General features: G+C 40.7%; 1 protein-coding gene and 1 long non-coding RNA gene across 2 annotated transcripts in view; one reads left to right on the top strand and one right to left on the bottom strand.

Annotated features, from left to right (window-relative positions):
* The first annotated feature begins 25 nt into the window (after window positions 1–25).
* Window positions 26–24,551, top strand: part of LOC111268068 (uncharacterized) — a 32,622-nt gene continuing 8,096 nt past the window's right edge. The window contains exons 1-2 of the long non-coding RNA XR_002684983.1: window positions 26–337; window positions 9,820–9,926. This is a non-coding gene — a long non-coding RNA (uncharacterized LOC111268068). The remainder of the gene's footprint in view (window positions 338–9,819; window positions 9,927–24,551) is intronic.
* On the bottom strand, window positions 13,067–18,231 carry LOC111268067 (3-hydroxyanthranilate 3,4-dioxygenase). Its single transcript, XM_022846792.2, has 6 exons — window positions 18,092–18,231; window positions 17,637–17,824; window positions 14,792–14,993; window positions 14,065–14,287; window positions 13,637–13,784; window positions 13,067–13,419 (listed from the first exon to the last, which is right to left on the bottom strand). Exons 2-6 carry the CDS (start codon window positions 17,785–17,787, stop codon window positions 13,259–13,261), a joined length of 885 nt encoding a protein of 294 aa, XP_022702527.1. The 5' UTR covers window positions 17,788–17,824; window positions 18,092–18,231; the 3' UTR covers window positions 13,067–13,258.

Raw genomic sequence — 24,551 nt, 5'->3', positions numbered from 1 at the left:
TGGTTTTAACGGATTTCCAGTGGGGGGCAGCTGATTGGGGTGTTACACGTGAAAGTTAATCGTAGCAGGAAGTTTAAATAGTTCGTTTCGTTCAACTTGTATGTGCGTTTGTGTTTCTTCGACAATAATAGCTATTTGCTATTAAGTGGCGAATCAGATAGTGAGTGCACTGGCAAGTTCATCCTCGAGATTTAACCTGGTTTGTCAACAGTGAGTCTCTGAGCGGCAGTTGGAACGCGTAGTGGTTCCTGGATGTAAAGAGCTACCATGCCAATAATGTTCCGGAGCGTTCGCGCGCGTGCAGACCCTAATTAATAAGACGCTTTTTTAAACACCTGTCAGTTGCCATTGACCAATACTAATATTTTTTTCCCATACATAATAGTACACTCAATATATCGTTCGAAATTCGCTTAAAAAACACTTCTATAGTGTATCATACATAGGTGGAAACAGAGAATCTATCCCAAGAGGCTGGATCAGTGGTAAAAGATGGTGAACCCGAAATTTTTCGATGAATTTAGAGATAGCCCAGCTATTTGATATAAGCTGCGATTTAATTGTGACGATTAAAGAAGAAAACTCTTGATATTCTTCATAGCGAAAAGCTACCCTCTTTGAATTACTAGAAGCTGATTTATCAAAGAGATATTTTGCGGGTGTAGTAAGCCTCCTAGTTAAAGTCGTCGTCGTTGTCGTCATACATTGGGCATCATTTATTGGTATTATAATGCATAGAAACTGGATCAGTATAGTACAATGGCTGTCTATGGAAAAGTCTATGGGGTCATGTCCATAAGGAAGATCTTTGCTAACATTATATATGAGGAAATAGGATTGATTAGGCAGTTAGTTAGAACGATGCGTAGTGCTACCAAAGCTGCTATTAAAAGTTCAACATGTCTTTTTCTCTATATGGCCATTTTACGACAATATGTTAGATGGAACATAAATAGATAGTTGATTTCGGCTGTTCCTGCGAGCATTCTCTTAATATTTGGTCACCTTTTTGATTAAATAACCCTGAATCAGTACATTATTTGACTTTATTAAACTTTCTTTTATTCATAACACTTTCCATTACTGTGGACCGTACAATAGATAGCATCATAAATCAGTTTTTTTTTTTTTACAAACGCACGAATAATTAATATTGTTGTTATTACATTGTATGTAAATGTATACTCTGTAGCGGTACAACAGAATACAAAAGCACTATATATATATATATAGCTTGATTGACTGTTCATTAAGGTGTCGTGTTCTTTAACACGAACTCATTCTAAAACTCAGATCGGTTGTTATTTCCAGACACTATCAGTATTCTCATGAGCCATAATATATTGTCTTTGTAAGTATTTAATTATCAGCGCCAGTTCGCTGGTCACCCGTCAAGTCATTTCCCAATAACGTTTTCTTCTGTACGTTGTTTCGAAGAAGGGACACTCAAAATCATGCGGAGGATTGCCCCGGATGCGACAACGTCAGTGGCTTTTTGAAGCCTGCATGTTTTTCTTCTGCTGATCATTATCATCAGAATGCTGAAAAAGGTATCGGACAACTTCAAGTAGCATCCCGGAGCCGTTGTTTTTGGGGTGACGTCGCCAAAACAACCCGGATGCAAGTTTCCGATTTCCTTTTGCGTATCCTCGTATTATCGATGCAAATCATTGCAGCAGTGTACGAAGACGCTGATTGCTTAACCCATCGCTAGGGGCCCATAAGGATGTAGCCCATATTAACTCACAAATATATATGCTTTCTTGCTTGTTCGTCCGCAGTTTAACTTACTGTTAAAGGTATTTCTAGAGACCTGTTTGGCCAGATACCTATGAGTCGAGTTAAACTAAATAGATCCAATGTCTATATCTATCCCACAACGACGACCCTTTAACGTCTCATTCGCTCGACAGCCACACGCATATATCTATTTGTAGGCACTGATTCAATGAACAGCGTTTTCATTGTGGCATTTGGTGAACTTTGAACCAAAATAATAATACCGTTCCTTATATAATGGCATGTTTAATGGCTTCAGACAACCAAAGCCTTTCTAGTGGTTATCATTAGTCTATAAGCTATTAAGTCGACGCTAACCATTTTCTCGCTAATACATATCGTTATTTATTATTATTATTTTTTTTCTCCGATATCTACAATGTTAGTACCCTTTTCGCACGTTCATTTGTCTAGCTCCAGTGATCGGTGTTATTTCCTGTAAAACAGTCAAATTGTAATACGTATTGACGGCACTTTGACCGTTCGTGCAAGTGGTGAGTTTGCCGTAGACTATCCAATGCGTTGTTTCGAAAAAAAACAATATCGACATTGAAGGTGCAGACCGCTGGCCATACGGCCAGCCAGTCACTGGTCGCCTCTGAGAAATGTGGGTCAGACGACTCAGCTGAGTGGAAAGGATATTACGTGGGTTGATGAATCCAGATGAGAAGGATTCTGCGAACACTAAACTTACGAGTGTATACATTAAACAGTAAACAAAGGAAACATTTGTTTGAGGTACGATGTTTCATTGATCGAAGTAGAAGGTAGAAATCACTCGCTCAAACTGTACACCTTTTTCACTAGCAACACGTTGTTTGTACGAGGAACGACCAGGCCGGGTCAATTAGGCTGACCATTGCCGCACGTAATGTCGACGCTCTCTTAACTACAAGGGTTTAAGCAAGCCTTAGTACTAAAATTTCATTCACTTGCCATAAAGTTCGAAAGAAAAAACGCTGCTGTATACTCAATGAGATGCTGGTCGTGTTTGACTGACATCTATTGCTACCGATGCTATCGACTATCTTCTTCGTGGGTGCAAAGAGGCACGTACCGAGTGACTTTTTCCTCATTTACCCTATAGAAAAGCGAATATCTGCATACTAGATCGAAAACTTGTATCTGCGATTAGATTTATTATTCTATTACATTTTAAGAAAAACCGCTTCCGAGATAAAGGGATAGAAACGATTGGTTATCGAGAAAAGACAATTCCCACCGAGGATAGCTCACGCAGGTCTACGAGTTTGACCTTGAAGGTCAGTCACAAGCGCCGACTAACCGTGGACTCTACAGCGAGTATATTCTGGAGGCACGATATCTGTTAATGTCGTTAATATGTCAAGGTCTTAAACAAGCGGGGAAAAAAAACCACTGCAGGATAGCTAACATTGGATAGATAAACATAACTTCAACAGGTGCCAGTTTTTACAGTAGCACTTTCTTAATTAGAAACCATAAATATACCTATATTTGTTCAATTTAAGAAAACGCATAACGGAGATAATCTATGGGCAAATATACACCAAAATAATGTTAAGTATATATCTAAGTCAATAGGCGCTTTCGTATTACAAACGTCCCCTCTGGCTACAGCTTGGACACGCAAGAGGTATTTCCCTATTCTTATTGATTTTGTATTCAGTTCTGAAGAAATGTGAATTAATAACATCATTTTACATTTCCTTGCGCGTTTAAACTAAAAAATGGCAAAAATAGAAGTGTCAAAATAGAAGGTGACATAAGTTGAAGTGAATGTCACACCCAAAAACACACAGACAATTCATGTAGAATCTCTACGGCGCCATTTTTCGTTTATACCTTTGTTCATGGCGGCCGCTTTACTGCTATTGTCTCTACCTGTCAAGAGGACTGTTGTGTTCAATAAGATGTGTGTGCATTCAAATAGACCCGCGCTCATTGCATATGTTCCCCCAGGACAACTTATAATGATCCATCCAATGATTCGCCTAATCCAGAGATCACGGATCTGGGCGCTTTCGTCGTTGATTTCGATAAGAGGTTGATACGACCTGCTTTCTAAATAAACGCTATAAACGGGTACGGCCACGCCATCTAATTGGCTATTAAAATCAAGGTGAAAAGCAATTTCTATAATTTTTCCTTGATCTCATGGACTGGGTCCGTTGGCCTTGCTGGGGACTTCATCATGTCAAGCTAATCAAAGAAATCGGACAGCGTAGAAGTTCGTAGATGACATCCTCGTAGCCTAATCAGGCGCCTACGCCAATATTCCCATAGTATAGCCATTGTGCCGAGAAACTCGTGGTTACATTTGGCAGTGTCTATGCTTTTACTCGGTGTCGCTCCGTATTTCGCGGAAAGAAATAATGCACGCAGAAACCGAATTGGTACTGCACCAGTTACTATTGTTGTTACCGGGGGCCTGTTCTTGTCCCGTTTTCGTCTCGTAGGCCATCGATGCTATACCGTTTAGCGTACATTCTCGATAAAGTTTTTGCTAAAGCTAAGCTTCACCTTTGTGTGCAACTGTAGTAAAGACGTATCGACAGCACTTCAAGCGAGTATTCTGACACGGTCTATTCGTATATATGTATTACGCTTTAGTAAAAAGGTTGAAGGGACAGAGCGGGCTGAAGACCGTTTCGTGATTTTGTCTTTCGATGCCGATGATGATGCCTTCGCTGGGCTGAGATGTCGCGCAAAGTTTGCTTAGGATATTCGTATTTTCTCTATCGGCTCGCCATGCTATCGATCGTTGTGTATCTGAGCATTGGTATCTATGAGAACTATTGTGAATACACAGTAGAAGACGTAAGACGACACGGAAACTTCGGATTCTACGTTGGTCTGTGTTGACTCTTTAAGGCTATCTCCAGGTCCGTATCATCCTGTGGACCTGTTCCATAGCAGTCGCTCTACCACGGTGTTAAATAGACACTGTCTACCTAGGACTGCTTGCTATTACCTGAACTTCTATCCTAGGTTTCGTCGACGAAAATCCATTCAAGACCATGAAGAACCGTATTGATAGTGCTGGTGATCGTACCTAGAAGAGGGATTTTTTAACTTGGTCCCAAATAGATTGGAATGTGGCGCCTGTGTACATACTCAACTAAATCATCGGTATTCTTATACACACCTCTCATAAGACAGGCCAATGATGCGTATACGCAAGTGCGTGATATTAATACGCACGGAATGACGCCATAGGCATTTTAGCCTATGTCAAAGTACCTAAGGGGGTTCCCGTAGATTTAAGGAAGCTAGAGAAGACTATCTCCGCGGCCTATTACAGAGGTGACCGTCTCTATATTACCAAGATTATTATTGTCGGCATCGTCGTCAGTTTCTTCCTTCTTTGAGCATCCAGACACGCACCAAGTTTGAGGTTACCCGCCGCAGTACGACCGCTAGTCCGCTAACCTTCCATCATGTCACTGTTGCCAGTTGGTTCGCAGATGAACGGGACGTTCAGACAGATTTGCCGAGGATAGAATTTTGCAAAACAATGGAAAATCAGGAGAGCCGACGTTAGACAGAATATCATCGTTCTTGGCCGGTAATTGCGTAGGCGGGTGACGATGATACTGTCGAGAGAGGCCTTTTGGTGGGAATGGAGCTACGAAAATCGATAGGGATAAAGCGCCAATCCGATTCTATTCGAAATAGCAGATTTCATAGGTCTGCTTAGAAAAACTGATTTTAGAATAAAACTAAGAAATAGTAACGAAGATGGTTTCGGCTTGCGAATATGAAGGGATTTAAAAATTCTTAAATTTTAGATACTTACTTGAAGGTCATGCAGAGGCGCAGTGCTCATACCTATTTACGTTGCCACTGAAGATTGCCTTGAGGGTTTGGAAGTGACTTGCTTTAAACGAATATATCAATTGGATAAGTTGATTTTACCGTCCGAATTGGTAGGATTTATCGTTGTATTATTATTATTATGTGTAGGTCATCCATTGATCATGCTATGAACCGTCAGCCAAAACCCAAATCTAGCCCTGTTCGTGGCGTCGTATGGTTTCCTAATTCACAAATTATTAAGAAACCATTTTAGACGTTTCGCGCACCATCTTTATAAACGAGCAGGCATTTATCACCTATGAATTTGTAAACGTGACTCTGCAAAATACTATGCCTATGGAAGTTGTTCTATTAGATGGTGCGTTCTTTACTTATCGATAGTCTCTGGGCAATAACTCTGAAGTTTGTTACGTTCATCGTTTAAACCCCTGTTTTAAACAGGCTCTGTAATAAAGAAAAATCGGCATAGACCTGCCATATCAAAAAAATGTCACGCTTTTTCAGTGCATTATTAATGCCTTAAGACAGAGTCTAATAAAGCGCCATTGTTAAGATGTCAATGCCGTCACATAAATGAAAGGTTTTGGTGCTGAAATGCCGAAAAAATCGTTTTCGTTTAACGAAGGACAAATCTCAGAATCTGTTATCTAGTCTTAATGATGACTACTAGTAAACTTAAACGGTATGACAAACTTTTAAAGTGCCTTCGTTTTCAGGACATGTTGTCAGACTGTTAAAGGAATCCCAGCGCTATATGTATGTATATTCTCGTATAAATGGCCTGTTTATATATATATATACGAGTAAATTCTCGCTTATGGAATACTGCGTTTGGCCAGAAAATCACGAACACAAAACTCATTGCACTGTAAACGTCCACCATATATTCCTGATTTGGCCTTTGTGTGCTCCTAACGTTGCGTTGTTGTACCCTTGGACATGGACAGTTTCAAGCAGCGATTGCAAGAGCTTGCGGGACGCGCGCGAATTATTTGTATCATTCACTGTTTTTTCCCAGCCAGCCGCTGTCTAGAAAGGAAAACTAAAGGTAGAAAGAAAGAGAGGGGCGTGATTTTTTAGCATTTTGGCGCCGGCAGGCGCGCATTCGGAGAAGGAAACAAACGACGCCTAAACAGGGTTCGGCCGTAAATGGGGCTTGTTTGTTTATTAGCGGTAGCGACGTGCGCGTATGGACACCCATATTTACTTGTGATTCATGCCGGTGTGCGACGATGATATTTATTTATACAATTTGTATGTCTGTTCCCTTTTTATGTTTATAAGCGAAATGCAATATTGCGAAATGTTGCCTGATGCAACTGAACATTTTAATCTTTTTATTTGCTACATCTTTGGCGTCAAAAGGAACAGCCACATCGATTTAACGCTGGAGCGGCCCGTTCCAGCGTCAAACGTTTCTCCAGCGCCAGTCACATCGTATGGACATTGTAATTGAATTACGCGTGATGCGTACGTGTCTTTGTATCTCCTGTTTATTTACGGTTTGCAGAAAGTATGAGGGGGCTGGACGGGAAAAAGAGCTGGGCCCGAAAGATGGGCCGAAAGCGGTTCGATGCGTCTATTGCCTAAACGCGTACCACGACAATTCCGCATGCAACGATCAGATGAGCTATTGCCAGTATTGTAGCAGCGGGAATTCGATGACACAAAGGGTATACCGTTGGAAACATTAGAAAATTTCATTTCCAATAGAAACTTGGAAGAGCACATCTGTGTATCTTCTAAATGGAGACGACGGGGACGTAAAATTTTGTGAATGTGGATGGATGTATATATAGTTCATAGAAGCAATGCACGAGGTACTGAAAACGGTGAAACGTGAATGATCCGAAAATCCGAAAATATATATATATATATATATAGAAGAACAGAAATACTGAATGGAATACCAAGCCGCTTTTTGTCTAGTGTCGATTTTGAATTTAGGAACAAAGTGAAATAAGATTTGGCGATGCTAGAAATTAAGTGACATTTTTTCTTGTCGTGCCTTCTGCGGTTTTTTCGATATTGAATTTTACTTGATTTTTCATTTGGGCTGTTTATTTTTGGCGTCACCCAGACGGAATTCAGCGGCGATTTTGATGTTGCAGATGAACGAAAAGATGAGGCCAACAGAATTGCCAATACGAGCTAGGCAAAATGACGGCATCTCGTAATGTCGCTCAATTTTACAATGGAAAATGACTTAACGCGTAATTAGTTAACTAACAGCCGTTACTGTTACTTGTTGTGGACCAAATGATTTTAACCTTTCCATACCGCGTAGGTTTATAAATAGAGCTATAGGACCGAGGATAGACTAACTTCGAAGCTTTTTTTCTTTTTTAATGGAGAACTGGAAAAATCAAAGTAACGTACACGATGGAAGAAAGGCCTCATATTTACCATGATATGATCGGTTCGACCGTACTGGTATTGTAATCTATTTATTATTTTATTTATCATACAGCACACAATGCCTACGAAAGGAGTCAAGGATAAGGAAAACAACTTGCAAATTATCTGCAAATGTTGCCGATAATCTCCGTCGTGGCTAACTCTGCCATGTATTAAACAAAAAACTTGGATTAGTTAATCGGTATGCTTGTATCACAAGCACGTTCTCGTACGTTTAGAACGTCACCTCAGGCATATATATGTATAATATGAATTTCTATTACTCTGTCTTAGGGCAGTATCATCAGCACCAAAATCTTTGTTTATTTCCCGATGACGTGACTCTGTTAGGCCTGCGTTGTGTGAGCAGAGTTACTTTTGCTCTATGGCCAATATTTTATCGAGTTACACAGGCAGGAATATCAGTAGACAATCGACATAGACCTAGAACCAACTAGTGCAGCGGAGGCAGTGCTTCGACTAGAAAGGAGTTTTCGAGCCTTCCGTCCTATAGATTCAATTGGCCAGCCAATGTCGGTAGCCATAAGAGGCTTCAGCAAATAGCGACGACACAAAGTACGTGGTCATGTTTGCTTCTCACGTGTGATCCCAGCCTAACCTCCCCCCCCCCCCCTCTTTTATTCGATGCCTATCCCAGGTTTTTTCTGTTTAACAGACTTTCATTCCGTCCGTTGTATTTTTGCTTGCCTCTAAAATCGCTAATTTAAGAATGTTAGAAAAAGAAAAAAGCTAAAACGGGGGTGCGATAAATAGCATGTATTGGGTATATAACGTACATTTATACATGGATACAGGATGTAGAATGGATGCGAGATAGTTGCTACAATAACGGCGGCCAACAGCTATCTTATGAGGTAAAAAGGACATGAAAAAAATTCGAATAAGCGCGCATGCTAAGAGCGCGAAAGTGCCTAAAATAAAAGATAATCATATAGATTTTTGTTAACTGACGAAGCCAGTTTAGCCTGGAGAAAACCCAGTAATGTATATGTAAGTACACATGTTGATTGTTGGGTGTTCTATTTATATCACTCGTAGTGGTGCGGTAGCAACATTTTTGTGTGGACATTTAAAGTGACCTAGGCCTAAAACAAGTCGTAAAGCAACACCCTTCGTGTCGTGTATGGAATATGTTGTACGGAGCGATGCTCTGCGACAGTATCGGACGAAAAACTATAGGTTATCTATATGCTGTCGGTAAAAATATATATGCTGTGACGTTTTTTTTTAATTGCCTTTAATTGAATTGATAAAAGTTTTTTTGTACAATTGTCGCTGTCGCTGGTTTTAACGTTGCTCGAGGCGACTCATCTTGTAAGTCGAGCTCAATTGTACAAAACGGAATAAAGAGTTAATCGGTGGTTCAGTGTTGTCGCCTATCGCTGATTGGTGATCAGTCCCAGTTTAGAGGCGGAGACAGTTCAATTCGATAAAAAGATATAACGGATATTTGTGTCTCGTGAAGATGCCTTTGCTTCAGAAGTCCGCTATTAGGACCTCAGTGACATCGATTTTTGCCAAGTTTTTCTGGCTTGTTTAACGATCACCTTCTACAGACCAACTGTTTAGCTGGGGAGCGTAAAGAAATGGAATAGCTGAATCATGAAGTTAATCTTTTTACCCCTCTTAATTATAGTTATTATCGTATTAGGACCTCTGATAATCGTCGTCGTCCGAACTCTGACATCTCGAAGTTTATAAAAAGCCAGCGCTGCATCAGCTATATATAAGATGCATATGCATTTACGACGCTTTCTATTGACTGGAAGAATGGACGAAACATGCGTGTTTTCAGGTATGAATGGATTCTGTCTGCGTTTTCAGGAAGATCAGGACGTTCTGACGGGACCTGTGAGGGGATTCACACCACTAACTAGGTGATAAAGGGCATCACGTTGCAATAACGTATTGTTTGGTCCCCACTGAATCAGGTAGGTCTCTGTACAAAGACAAATGCCCTTCACTGTTGCTAGGATGTTCGTTTTATGTATCTATCATATGTATTCATAGGCATGTTAGTCTAATCGCTTCAGCTGGATAGTCTACGGGGTTTTATGTAGATGATAATTCATAGATAATGTTAAAAAAATGTGTTAAACGTCAGATTGAAGCTCAGCATATAATGTTTATGAAACTCGCAATACTGTTTTTGTCGTTTGCACCTTAGTTTTTTCACTTGATGTTTATTTCTTACAAACTGTTCCATATTGAAAGTTTCTACACTGCACTATTTATCAAGGCCGAAACACTGTTGAAATAGTGTAGGACATTTGCTTTCTGTACGATAACAACGCTATTTCTAAAAGGTCTGCTCAACAGGAGTTTACCAAGCCTAGAAAATGTATTCAGTGCCTAGAGGATGCCTCTCCACCTTCGCCGACCGCCTATGTGTAATGACGGCCATCTGAACGCACATTTGAAAGAAGACGGCCGACAAAAAAATTGGCAAATCGGCTGAAAGTTGGGCTTCAAGCGAACGATTGTCGTTGGCCACTTTTAGTTATTTGGGGTTCACATAGCAATTCCGAGCTTCACCATCTTATAAAGTCCTTGAACCCAACAATGGATTGCGACTTAACGCTCCATCTCAATATCTGGTCTGGTATCCAAAAAAATGACCAATTTTGCACGGAGCTGTTATCGGTAATGAAAAGTGGTGTTTGCAGGTCTATATAAACCAGAGGTCAAAATGGCTGGTCTTAAGCGAGAAGCCAAGGTGCAGATCTTTATCCAACAAAGTTTATGTTTTGTATTTGGAAATACTGCTACAAGTTTGATTCACTGAGGACTACTTACTACAAACAAGACGTTTATTGTATCGGGTCCATCAGACTAATCAAACAAAGAAATCCGACAGGAAGCGTTGAATTATTTTCTTACAAAACGGCACAAGGCCACACACAACAAGCATCGTCAAATCTGCCTTTCCGAAATTCAAACGGTGGGTTTGAGTGCACCCTATATATTCTCCAGCCCTTCTACCACCTTCTAACCTTTTCACGCTTTTTCGAGGCGAAACTTGTTATCTTTTGATAAAAAGTTCGTTGAAAGTCATTTAGTAAAAAGACGAATAAAGTCGTGACCATGACGGCAGATACATAACTTAATAACTTATTGTCACTGGAGTAAAAGGTGTGGTGTTTTTAGTCAGTAGAAAAGGCGCGGGAACTTTTCTCCAACCTAATTTGGCTCCACTTCGGTAAAGGAAATACCTCCTTTGTGGCCCTAACTTGGGTTGCAAAGGGATCTAATGTCATCTCGCACAGTATCGTTTAAAATGTTGTTTCCTGTGATGACTATTTTCCTCTCGTTTACGGTAGATTGAAATCTTAGTTAATAAATAAAAATGAACGTTTCTAGTTTAACGTCCGGTACAGCTGTTAATCGTTGCCTCAGACAGCTGACCCTTTTCAGCGTGAAACGAAATTTGTCTGCTTTCAAACCTAAATCATTAGAAAGGAGGCAGAAACAAGTCTTACTTCATAAGCGTTTCTAATTACATACCTTGCTAATGCGATCTTGAACGATCATTTAGTAACGTGTAAAAGTTGATAAGTTTGAGTCCTAAGCCCATTTATATGTATTCTGTATATGATCATATTCTGTCCGGGTCCGGTGGAAACAGATTGCAGGCTTTCTGGTTTGGCAATGACGGCACTCATCCTAAACCAGATTCGCGAGTCATCCTCGAACGCGGACCTCTATGATTTTAGGAATGTATCTTGAATAGTTTTCAATGTGCCATCAATATACCGAACAACTTAATCAACCTTGTTAAAATGGTTACTGCAGCTCATCTATAAACCTTAAAATTTGGAGAAAAACAGTTTCATTTTTCCCTAGAAGTATGCCCAAAATGCTATGTTTGCACTGCTATCTTATCTAATTATCAGGGTAAACATTTCCTTAATACGTGCTTCTGCACCTTTTTAAATCGATAATTATATACTCTATATAGAGGCTCAGCATTTAAATATGGTACCAACGGTTGAGCGTAGAGCCACTCAAACTATGTTGGGTCTATATAGGTCTATTCGCCAATCCCTTTTAATGAGCATGTTTTATGATTATATATATATATATATATATATACAACGGATCCGTTGTCTGATACGCAAATCAATGTACGCCTTTGTCATACACCAAAGCAAGAAATCTGATTTCCACAACCGTCAGTCTTCTAGAAATCCTTTTAGAAACGTCGCTGGCTTAATCAGCAGAGCGCAGAAGTTGTATACTGAATTCCCTGAACTACCAAACCAGATGTATTTGGAACTCCTTACCGCGCTTAATCTGTTCCATCAGGTTTATCAGGCATGGCGTGCAATAATTTTGTGTAGATGCCGATTTGTTATTATCATATGTTAGATATGTTAAAAGGGACTGTCATGCGTAGCTTTAGTCTCTCCAAGCCTTTGAGCTCGTGTATACGAATTAAATGTAATTGGGGTTTTTTGAGCCCCTCTGTTATATCAGCTTTTTCTAAAATGTTTTTATTATTTATTTATGTTTTATGAGGATATGTAATCTAAGTTATACTAGGAAAAATGCGGTCGAACACAGAACACGAAACAGAACGAAATGAAACTCCAGTAAATCATGAAATTCAAATTAAAACCAAAGAATAATTATTTAGGTACCGGGGCATTTTCTGGGTTGTTGAAAATTGTTATAGGGATGGCTTTTGAAATGGAACCAGTCAGCACCTTCAAATTCACTTCTGCGCCTGAGGTGGGGAACCTTTTGTGGGGAACTTCAGTTGAAGATTAGAGAAAGCCTTAGCGGGCCCAACGTGAATGTTATCAATCATGGAAACCTTTTAGACTGGCGAAATTCTACGTGATTGGATCGTCACAATTTTCGATTTATTTGTATTATAGGTTGCTGTAATTGCTGATGATTCCGTCACAGTCCTGTATGCCACTATGCCTGTACCGTATTAATATTGAAAAAATATATCTATGATATGACTAGTAAGGTAGAAAAAAGAGCAGATTACGTTTCAGTCTGATACAATAGGCAATGGCGGAATACATAATGATCTCGGTGCATATAGAAATTAAGATCATGGCACAATTTTTTTTCAATTTTATTTCACTTGCTCAAGCGTAAATAAGACAATGTTCCCTTCGCAGAATTTTCTCTTGCTATTTGGGCACATTCATCTGTTAGAATCAGACGGTAAACTAGAATTCTATCTCGGTGCCATTATCTTGCTGTCGAAGAATATACCTTACATGTTATCTCATGCGAAGATCTCGTATTAAGCCGGAAATAACACAGTTTCAGGCATGTTAACAAGGACAAACAGGGTTCTGGCACAAGGTTCATTAGTGATTTTGCAGAACGATGCCGCTTGTAAGAGCAGAGTGCTTTGTTGGGACATCATGTTCTCGCCTATGGAGTGTTCGCATAATCCATTCCCTGGGAACGCATTGTGCAACAAACATATCTGTATATGCGACAAGTTTTAACTCAGAGATGCAATAGTTTGATGGTTTCTTGCTGCATCGAAAAGCTACTGAGGCTCATTGTGTCCTATCTATAAAGAAATTTTAGTGGAGTTTTTTCACCATCTCAAGAACTTCACAAATGCTGGTTGTCCAGTTAACTTTGGGGCAAATTAAGCTGCATTTAGTACCTGACAGTTGGTAGAGGAACGCTTCCCCGTTTTTGGGCGCTTCTCTGCAATGGCTGCCGTCGCCGAGAACTTCGACATGGAATTTATATTTCGACGTTGGATAGACCAGTACGTTGCCTCCAGGTGCCCCCAATATACGTGCATTATCCTGAAGGTATCGATCAAACGGTATCGAGGTATCGAGGAAGTTAATATGCACAAATCGATGCGATCAACGACACGGAACAATCGATCTCAGCAATAGTACTTCAGGAGTGGCTACTTCAATTGTAACAACCAAATAACTGTCAAAAATATTAAAATTTACTATTAAATTAGCTATTTAGCTTTTTCAGGATCCTAGCTAGTTAGTACAAATAGTTTGTTGCAGGTCTATCACTATGATATGTAACATATACCTATTCTACTAAATTTAATAGGTTTCGTACCGAAATGAACTTCGTGATGTTTTTTGGCGTATCGAGCTGAAATGAGGTGTCGTCCTCAAAGTAGGGTTCACAAAGACGAGACTTCCGACCGGGTATTCCGGTTTTTCGTTCCTCCGATTCCATGAACTCATTGATGACAGAAACGAGCTGGGTGCCCAGAGCCGTTACGTGGAACCACCTCTCAAAAAGGACCTCTGGGTCTTCACCTGGTTTTACGTAGTACCTGTGTTCAGGTGTCATTAAACATAATAGCGTATTACCTCAAGGAAAACCGAAATTATAAGAGAATCGGCTAACATCGGCCAACAAAATAAGTAACAAGCTTATATATAGGAATTACTATAATAATACAAATTAAAACCCTGTCTTTTAGCCCTGACTGAATAGAAGAATCGTTATCAAACCCAGAAAAACAAGATTTACCGCATCTAGATTATCGAAATTTACTTGCGCGGCAGTGCATTTTTTGACAGGTATGAAGGGTATATGCATACAACCGCAAATTCGCCAGCAATGGGCTCACTACTTTGCCTGCCCGTTATCGCAAGGCACCGCTTGCTTAAAATAAATGTTTCAGGTTTTTTGCCTCGCGCTGCTTAGTGAAACACGATTTCAAATAGCTAGTCCTTTCTAACGCTTGATGCTGTACCTACCTCTCTTAAATGTCCCAAAGTTTACTAGGCAAACACGTTACTTCTGCACCGTCACGAAGACAGGCTCCACTAACCTTAGGCAGTCATATTCGACGTCCTTGAGTCTTCTTCTCTCAATAACCAGCCCAATTGTGTCGCTAAACCTTTGCGGAGAGTGGGGTATCTTTCCTGGCAAAAGAAATATCTCACCCTCGCGAATGTGTATGTCCTTAAAACGGTTTTGTTCGCGAACCTTGAGTATCATGTCTCCCTTTAATTGGTAAAACAGTTCCTCTCCTTGAAGTTGATACAACATACAAAGCGTAAACATAGTGGAAGTAATTTGCCGTCGTATGTTATCTAGCTAACGTTTTAGGACTTTCTGATATTACCTAACATTTTCGTGATAATTCTCCAGACTTGAAAAGCAATGTCCGAATCGGCCGATTAGAAGCTCATAACAAACGCATAGATCCTTGTGAGAGGTACACCAAAGCAAAGGGTGCTTATTGTAAAATCGACGATGTTCAATTCCGCTGCAAATCCTCAGTTCCTCAACTAGTCCAAGACCACGGATTTCATTTTCTTCTAACTTGTTTCCTTAAGATTCGAATATCTTTTGCATAAACAAAAGTCGGATATATTGCCCGCAGTCAGCGAAAATTTTAAGAAAACGTTAGCTTTCTTGATACAGAGATGAAAATTATTTCCATTCAATAACATCTTCTTTCCTACTAATTCCGACCAACATAGCGCATGCAAATTAGCGTGAAGCTATACCTAACCTATCACAGATACTGTAGCTTTACGCATGCTTCGCTACAAGTTTTTCATTTCTTTTGTCATAGTTTATTAGTTCATTATGGTTATGCACGGTTGTAACTGGGCTACGATAGCGCAGAAGTTAATCGCTGCCGAAGCCTAGAGACCTTCAACCTTTCTGCGATAACTCTTCATTTAACTCGAATTGTCTTTCCCATCATTTTGTTGAGGTGCGCACAATTACTGAGAAGAACGGGGAACTGGAAAAATAAGATCATGCTAAAAAATTTAGATAATAAAAACATTGTAATAACTACAATAATAATAGCAACAACAGCCACAACATATTGTGGTAAACATCGCCATAAGTCTCACCAGTGAATCAGGCAACGCTTATTACCTATTACATTGAATTTGACCAGCACCGCCGGCAGTGGCATATCTGCTCAGACATTTAGGCAGGTCGTAACCATTGGGTCGCTGGTGGACCGCCATGTTTGCATTTTACAATTTGTAGTGTTTATTCTAAAGTTAGACGAGGCACAGTAACTACAGTATCTTAGTTCACGGCAATACAATACACGTCTTCTGAATTCTTATGTACAGAAAATACACTCCTGATTGGCTATGTGTGTCAGTGTGGGCCTTTGGCCCTACGTAGTGATAATTTGTCGACGGTGTATCATCTCATAGCTATAGAAATCTGGACGAAAAACGGAAAGAGGCAGAATGCATGGAAAGATGCTAACCCGAATCAAAGGGTGACTCTGTCCGCTATTCGTCGGAACATTATCGGAAAGGACTAGAATGCAAATTAACTAAATACGAAAGAAACGTAACGAAAAATTAGGGACGTTGAGAGGCGGCAATAATTTGAAAACGTCGCGATAGCAGTATTGGCTGGGTGGTAAAAAATTGCAAAAAAACGAAGACGCGCGATCGTCCGTGCTGAAATCTCCATAAACAAGACACTGATGTGAAACGCCGTGCCGGCAGCAGGAGTAGCAATAGAAGTAACAACAAAAAAAAAAAAAAAACTGCGTTCGTAAATCTATACGTCTTGTCGTTCGTTCGTTCGTTCGTTCGTCCGTCCGTCCGAAGGTGAGCTCAAGGGGTAACATTGATCAGCTGCTTGATACAGGCGCGATAACAATTCTAACGGGTAGCAACGTCAAATAGAGCGAGCATTATTTATCTGAAATGTGAACAGGTTGACGGATTAACTATGACCCTATAACATCAAGCGTCAGCGGAAGACACAGAAATTCACTGGGTGGGATGGCACCAGCAGATTTTAGTCGTTCATTATTGGTCTGCTACGGAAACGCGCTCGTATGTAGACAGTGGAAGCTTTTTTCGCATAGAACTTTACAAATAATTATAGTATCCCGTACTATAACAAATGAGCTTTGATGCATGTGTTTTCGCTGCTCGTTAACGCTTAGTCTCCTGCCGACGAGGTTCGCATATGGTCTTCGTGGCAGCAAATGATGATCAGCATCGATAGACATCGGTATTCTATAATGGGTGTTTCTTGTGGGAGTCCAGTATAGGAACGGAAAGGAAAACTATGTTGTTTGGTCGTACGCTTGCGCATTGAAGTCGTGCCTTCCGTAGTTTCGGTTCGCCTGTGGAGGCTAATTTGGCGGTGAATGATAGGTAGCAACAGCTCATCACCATAAAACAGATTCGGCAAATTCTCGCGTAACGAACCTGAAGCCGATCATTAACTGAATGCTGCTGAATCGCCACCGCTGCCTTCACAAGCTTCTTCGTCTTGTTAGGTGCCACCAGATGGAGCTGTTGTCGTCAATAGACACTTTTGCTGATTACGGAAAACTACCGCTATAAAATACGTTCTCTATGGTTGGTTATCGATCATGACGCACGTGTTTCAATGCAATAGGTGTATGATTTTTATACCTGTTCAAGGCCGTTGCTAGCAAAAATCGCTTGCTGAGATGTTCCCCGAACGTGTTCTGCAGTAGACCGTCTAAGCGTTGATAAAATAATTAGAACACGGTTCGTATGTAAAAACTGATAGTTACACCTTGACCAGCAACGACACTTGTATTTTCAAATAAACAAATTTGCGATGTAGGACGAGGCATAAGATGGAAAATATGGCGAAACGGGTTTTCATTCATACGAACGGCCTAAGCAAATCAGTGCAGTTACCTCGTTCGACGTGATAGTCTTCCCTTTGGTTGGGACCGCCAACAAAGAATACGCTGAGAACTCCGTCATCGTGCATTTGCTTATTGCATATTGGCGGATTGAAGAACGCCTGGTTGTCCTTTAGCCATTCAACCACGTTTGTCCATGACATTTTTTGTCTTTTTTCGTTGTCGAGGCTCTTGATCAACCTTTGGATTGGGTATTAAAAATAGGACGGCAACAACATGCATTTATTTATAGATAATTATGTGTCTGGTCTTTCATATGTGCATAGTATGCTATCAACGGTAGCTACTATGATAGGAAAAATAAAATAGAATCAATATATGCTTGAGATCATAGAGGACATCAGTGGGTTTCTTAATAAAATAGACATAATCTGTCCCTTTAAAGTGTTCAATTGATGTTCTATTGTCTATGTAGCAGTGCTATGTCCAGCCAGACTGGCCACTTACGTGACTTCGAAAAGCTCCGTTCAAACCAGGCGATGCAACGGGTAGGTCACTTGGTACTTTTGATGCGTCCTTTGAGACTGTCAAGGAAAGCAAGCAAAAAGAAACCTGCCTAGTCCGTTTTTATACCACCGATTGATCCTCTGCTCGGTAGCGCAATGCTGCAGGCTTTACGAGGTAGTAAAAATATCGTGGAGCAGGTAGCGATGCCTCCGCTACTACAATTATATGGTCTAGTATCCTAAGTACAGGGAAGCTGCTATCATTATTTCGGAAATAGACAGGCAGTCTAATTTCAGCCCTCACGGAGAGGGCTTTTCAAACTTGAAGCGATCGGTACCGAATTGATTAAGTTCAGCGTTAACGAGCATGAGTTAGTCCGATTATAAATGTTTTCGCTGTTAAACGTAATTTTTTTGATGACTCGGAAATTTTCTCCCGAGACGGTTTACGCAACGACGAACTACCACGCGTATACGTTTATATTTCCGATTATTTTGACCATAGGTAGCTTCTCTGCTAGCCTTCGTATTACACGTAGAGAAGACGCACCAGTTAGTAGCGATAAGGCCGTTTTCCAGAAAAATTAAATCGGAAAATTCACTAATTATATGCGGTACTATACACTTGCAAGGGATTCGTGTCAGAAGGAAAGCGGAACCCCAGTGATTTTTTTTCTATTCATTCTCATGTGCTTCTTCATTTATAATCTGAATCGAAGTGTTTGCCTCCACGTCGGGCCAGTATCCTGGGCGGGGGCCACGCCAGGCTGCGTCGGACGCAACGTCGGCTAAAAAAATAATCGTATTTCTTCGAATTGAAACGCTGATGTTGTCGGTCACCATTAAATTGTCAAGTGCCATGACGATGGCATAGCATCGAATAACTTCACTCTTATCTTTTTCGCTTCAATTCGTACTTCGATTTCTTTTATCTTGAGGTTACAACAGTTCTACTTCACATAGTTTAAACGGCCATGGACTATTCAATGGGTAAACGCATCGTTTATATCTCTATACAGTAGTTCGTTCTTTCCCCATTGGAAGGAATTAACTTAATGGGCACGTCATCAACGTCTGTGTGTCTGTGTCTTCTTGTAACGTTGCTTGGCTTTATCCGCTGCAAAACCCATGGACTAGAACTGGGTCATCGTGTCCTAGTATTTCTTTTGGCTTTCCCGGTTTGCCAGGGTCGGGTGATCGTTGATTGGAGCAGACCCATGCCAGCTTTATATTCGCTGACAATGTTCTGCGGTTCCCCGGCTGGACAGCACCACTGCTTATTCACACTGTAATCTAATTCCAGCCAATGAAAATTCTTTGCTGCGGCCGATGCTTGATACTGCTACTATAGTTTTTTTTTTGTACTGGAGTAGTTATACGGGTGCAAAGACCGAAATACATACGATTTTATCGTTGTTATTGTTTTTCCTTTATATTTCGATTTATTGTGAACTTGTGCGGGATGAAAGAACGCGTACTTCAGAGCGTTCTCTGCTAATGCGCCCGTTCAGCGCGCTGTTCCCATCGGGGGGTTTCGCTCCGGGATGTTTTTATTTGGCCTATGTTGTTTGCTTTAATTTTTTTTTGTTAATGCGATGTGAAGATCTATGTACGTGTAGAGGGTTTGTCCATCTAAAACGTAACTGGATACGAACACTTCTCGTATGAAGGCAGCCACCAGATGACGGCAAATCTCTGGGTGTTATTACTGTTGCTGCTATAGCTCTATTTAACGCGGTCACTCTGTCTCATTTTCTTTTTTTTTTGGGGTAGTATTTGATCGATGGGCATCCCTGTCTGACTTGGCGTATTGTACACAGTTAAGTGAGATATTTACGATAAATTTCCAGATATGATGAGTGCGAATCGAGGGCAAATGAACGACCTCAACGCTCATATACATCACGCGCAAACCTCACAGGCACATAGATTCTTAGAAAATTACGGTTTTTCAACATTCACGTCTGCGACTATATGTCAGCTACCTCTTCGAGACACCAATCCTTCACGCGATTAGCGCGGACGCTCTACGGCCCACGTGCGATTTGTTTCTCGTCTTCGGACGGTAGCTGTTTCCCGTTGTCGTCGTACTCGCCGCCGTATTATTGCCTGCAGCCACAACGGAAGCCGAAGCTACTTGACGCTATGCTCAGCATTGGTAAAATGGTTGGGGCGTGCGAATACGGTCATCGATTTTTACATTTCACCTGGACCCTTCCGTTTCCCCACCCAGGACTACAGCACCTTCGATTTTTGCTGAGTCAAACGGAAACTTCGCCCGCCCTCTGGCCGTCCCGTGTTTCTTCTATGACAACCGTGTGCCGAAGAAAAACAGCTAAAATATATCTACGCTTTATCTGTATTGCAAATTTTACATTGAGATTAATGAAGAGAGAGCAGAACAGGCTGTTAGCCTGGCCGGCGCCATAACTTTTTACATTTATCTTGTTGCCCGCCTTTCCGCTGGGGTAGTAGTTGTTAAATTTGTATTAAAGTCCAATCGAATTATTCGGCAAAATTAAAGAGCCAATAGAGTGAGCTGACACTTTGGTACGGATGTACGAACGGTTGCTGGTAAATGTACAGGTGTCGGGAACGCCTGCCGAGCTCAAGATCAATATGTGGCTAAATCACTGATTGACTGACTGAATGGAAGTAATCTTTACCACGAAAGCGGCGAAATGACTATATGTCGCTTAAGAAGGATGGGAGCACTAACAATTATAGTTGGAAGAATTCCGTAGAAAGACAATGTTACCTAAAACATCTTCAACTAGACCAACCATTAGTTTTTGAGAGAAAAACATGACGATTTTTCGTGATTGGATGCTATTGCACCCTAACAGTGTATCCGATGGATGGAGTAATATTGAAATGGATGTGTCAGTGGCCTCTCCGCATTTCGTTGTAGCTGAAAATTTCGAGGTAACTAGGTTTCGTTGGACCGGTGAGCGGTCGCAAGGTAACTTTTTCAATAATTCCATTTTGAAGAGAAGAAATATTGCCCTTTTAATATAGGCTACACTACCCGGAAGCTAGCACTATCGACACCCGGAATCCCCGCAACATAAGAACTCTCTATGAAACATGATTTGCTTCCCTAGCGCACAGATAAGAACAAGGCTCGTGGATAATTACATTTCACGTCTAACGCAAATCAATCATCTGTTTTCGCGATTCTGAACACAAACTGGGAGCTGTACGAAAGCTTATTCATAGTCGGTGTATACCCTGTTATATCAGAACATTTTAAACTGTGTCTGCTAGAACTTCAACTGCAAACGTTACTTTCGTAAATTGAAAGACTGCTACATTTTCCGGCATTTCGGTAGATTCCGACATAGATTCCGCCGCCATTCTTCTAGATCTGTAAAAATGACTGTTCGAGATCAATGCAGAATAATTTCGAATCGATTTGAAATTCTGTGAGAGACGCAGTACGGTGAGAGCGTGCATGTCAGAGCCGAGCATACGGCCATAGGTCGTGTATATGGCAGACGCGTTGGGTTCATTTCAGTGCTCGCTGCTCCAGCTATTCCCAGTATATTGGGTAGTTGATGCGGCCCGATTGGTTGCTGTGCGATATCTATTTGGCTCGCGTGTGAACACACTATTTGTCAATAGATTTTTTGGGGTACAACACTTGATAACAACATATTTGGGGTAGTTCGTTGCTAGGAAAGATCTCGTCGGTATTGGTGAATTTGTGCGCGCGTCTATGGCTCGCTGTTTGCGTGTGCAACTACGAACCATGACTTAATCCCAAGTGCCGATCTCTTCGAAATTATATTGGCCGTCCATATGTTTTAAGCCGATCGGTCGTTCAATGTATTTATTATTAGTTTTGATTAACAGTAAGGTCAGTGGATTTTTTTGCCGGCCTGGACTAAATTCAGCACGCGGAAGTTTCTATCTTTGCATCATAAAGCGTCGGCTAGAGATGCTCAAAGGCGTCGATACACTCAAGCTATAAAGCTTAAATTAGTATAATTTTGTATATTTGGCCGTCTAATTGTAGTTAAACCAAAAGTGAAGCAAAGTTTCTCTTTTTATATAGTAAATAAGCAACACTAAATTAGATATACGGTATTTTCTGTCGTTTTTCTGCTAACGCTATAACTCCATTACGGTAGAACTTTTCGTGGCTTCTGAGTGAAAAAAGTATGATACGTAATTTTTGCATTCGTTTACTGAAGGTAAATTAAGAGAGCTCTGCGAAATCCCGCCTACATGGCAAATGGGTTGAAATGATTTCTAGCCAAATTCTTACCAAATAGATAAGTATGTAGGTATTCTAGCATTATCACAGTGGAAGACGACCACTAGTTTTTTCGGACGATTTTTTTCGATGGCTTCTTATAAGTCCGCCTCAATTTTTCTGTCGAGCGGCACAAATTTGTAATACGCTATTGCTTTCCAATAGTAGCAAATACGTTATTTGACGTCAGCTCGCGTATTGGTCGCAGATTGCGGGACCGTGTTTATACATCATTCGTGGTTAGCCACCTTGGAAGTAGCTCAAATTCGTTACGTTTCTTATAGAGTTTGGCAAATAGAAGTATGATTGAGAAAATTGTTGTAGGTCAATTCGTGCGGCGGCCAAACATCGAGTTTATTTTTTGTTAACAACGTTTTCAAATGGTTTGAAACTATTTAGTGACAGACGCTTGGTCCTTTGGCGATACGATGGCGTGTCAGTCTTGCTCAGTCTTCGCGACGACTTCTTCTGCGAAGAGCATCTTTCGCATAGAACGAAACCACCTTTAGGCCGTTCCTTTCAATAACGTATGTTGAATAGGACAATTCTTCTATGAACCTCGATAGAATTTGCGCTTTTATCATAATCAGATTGTATTTTGTGAATTTTTTTTTATCAAAATTTCACTAAACTTTAAAACGCTCGATCGTATGGCTGAATAGGGAATCTCTCGCCGCAGAGATCCACGTCGCGCACCTTGAAGCTTAGAAGCAAACCGATGGAGTTACGCTTTTCTAATGGATGCTTCCATTACCAAATTTAATTAAAAATTAGTAACAAAGTTGGCAACGTCACAAATTTGTTAGCTGTTACAGTGACGACACAGATTAAAAACGAGTAAGATTCTAGCTATCGTGCTATAATTATCTCTGTTCATTTTAGTCACAGTCTATTAACTTAAAGTATATTAGCCATTTTCCGATCTGTTCAAAATCGTTGTACATCCGGTAGATGTTAAACTTGTTAACGCCTGCTGATAAAGCAGTGTTCCTTTGTTGCCAGACGCCTCGTTCACTAGAACGAAGAACGACCTTCTTGACAGGCACATAATCCTGTTCAACGCATCGACTGTGAAGCGCAGCGGATGAAGCCTGCGCAGTAATTTTAGCAAAAAAAAAAAACGCCTCCATAATAATTTCGATATATCATTCCACTTAATCGTAGGCAAAATCGGCAAGCAGTTAAGTATCCTAGTTGTGTTGGGAACTAACTCCCTTTGTCGAGGCCTCGTCATTAGTAGTTCTAGTGCACATAATACATTGAAAATCCGTTAGATGCGGTTTCTTTCGAGGAAACCTTCACGAAACTAGACTCCGTCGTACTCTGCGGTCTACCTGCATGTTCTATCTATGATTTGTCCGATAGTAAGTCGCCTCTGACCAAGATAGTCACCGAACCTTAGATGCATAGACTTGAGATAGTTTTTTCAAGCTTTTGGAACCTGCCTCTTGGAAAGCTTTGGGAAATACCTCTTTCTGATCGCCTTGGCATAGCAAACTTTATCGTTGGGTGCCATTTTAGTGATAGGAAGCCAACTTAATTGCGAAGTGTAAGTCTTCTTGTTTTATATTTTGCACCTCTCAATGTTGTTCCGGTTGTACATGTCCATCTAGCCTTACGTTCTGCCGGCCATCAATGGGTACACTGACTTGGGTCCGCTTCCCAGATCTCGGTGGCAACGTAGGTGACAATACCGCCGATACTCAACTGTGGTACGTATTTAGGAACCCGGCTGTACGTCTCGGTTGTTTCGACCGGCTTGAAATCAACGAAGCAGTGTTTGATCGACAAGAAAACTTCAACTTAACGGAGAAAAAACGAGACAAAGTAATAATGGATCGATTGTTAGTTACTTCGATTTTCGGTTCTTATACGAAATCAATTTTAAAAAGTATCATCGTGAGGCAAACTAGTACCATTTCGTTGATGGTGTCGTACACGAGGCCAGTACACAAACCTGACATGGCGGCATCTAATCGTTTTAATATTCTCTAGAACATCATTATAACGTGAGCATTTTGGATGGGATCCGCTGTATGATTTTATGGCTGTAGCTTGATCTGGGCAATTTTCTGATCGGGAATTATTCTTATCACTGTGTAATCGATGCGAGCGAAGCCAGCGCTTCTTGGAATCCGAACAGAAAAAGATTACAAAAAATGTTGAATTAAATAATAAAAACAGCGAGAAATATCTATTGATC

This window comes from Varroa jacobsoni, unplaced genomic scaffold (genome assembly GCF_002532875.2).
Source record: "Varroa jacobsoni isolate VJ856 unplaced genomic scaffold, vjacob_1.0 scaffold_1253, whole genome shotgun sequence".
NCBI classification, from domain to species: Eukaryota; Metazoa; Arthropoda; class Arachnida; order Mesostigmata; family Varroidae; genus Varroa; species Varroa jacobsoni.
This window is presented reverse-complemented; position numbering and strand designations above follow the sequence as displayed.

Excerpts from the sequence above, each read along its gene's own strand:
- LOC111268067 (XM_022846792.2), bottom strand. The coding sequence starts at position 17,787 with ATGTCATGGACAAACGTGGTTGAATGGCTAAAGGACAACCAGGCGTTC. Across the intron at positions 14,994-17,636 it reads AGACTATCACGTCGAACGAG|GAGAGGAACTGTTTTACCAA; the intron begins GTAACTGCACTG and ends ATCAACTTCAAG. Across the intron at positions 13,420-13,636 it reads GTTCCTCTACCAACTGTCAG|GGAATGGATTATGCGAACAC; the intron begins GTACTAAATGCA and ends ATGCGTTCCCAG.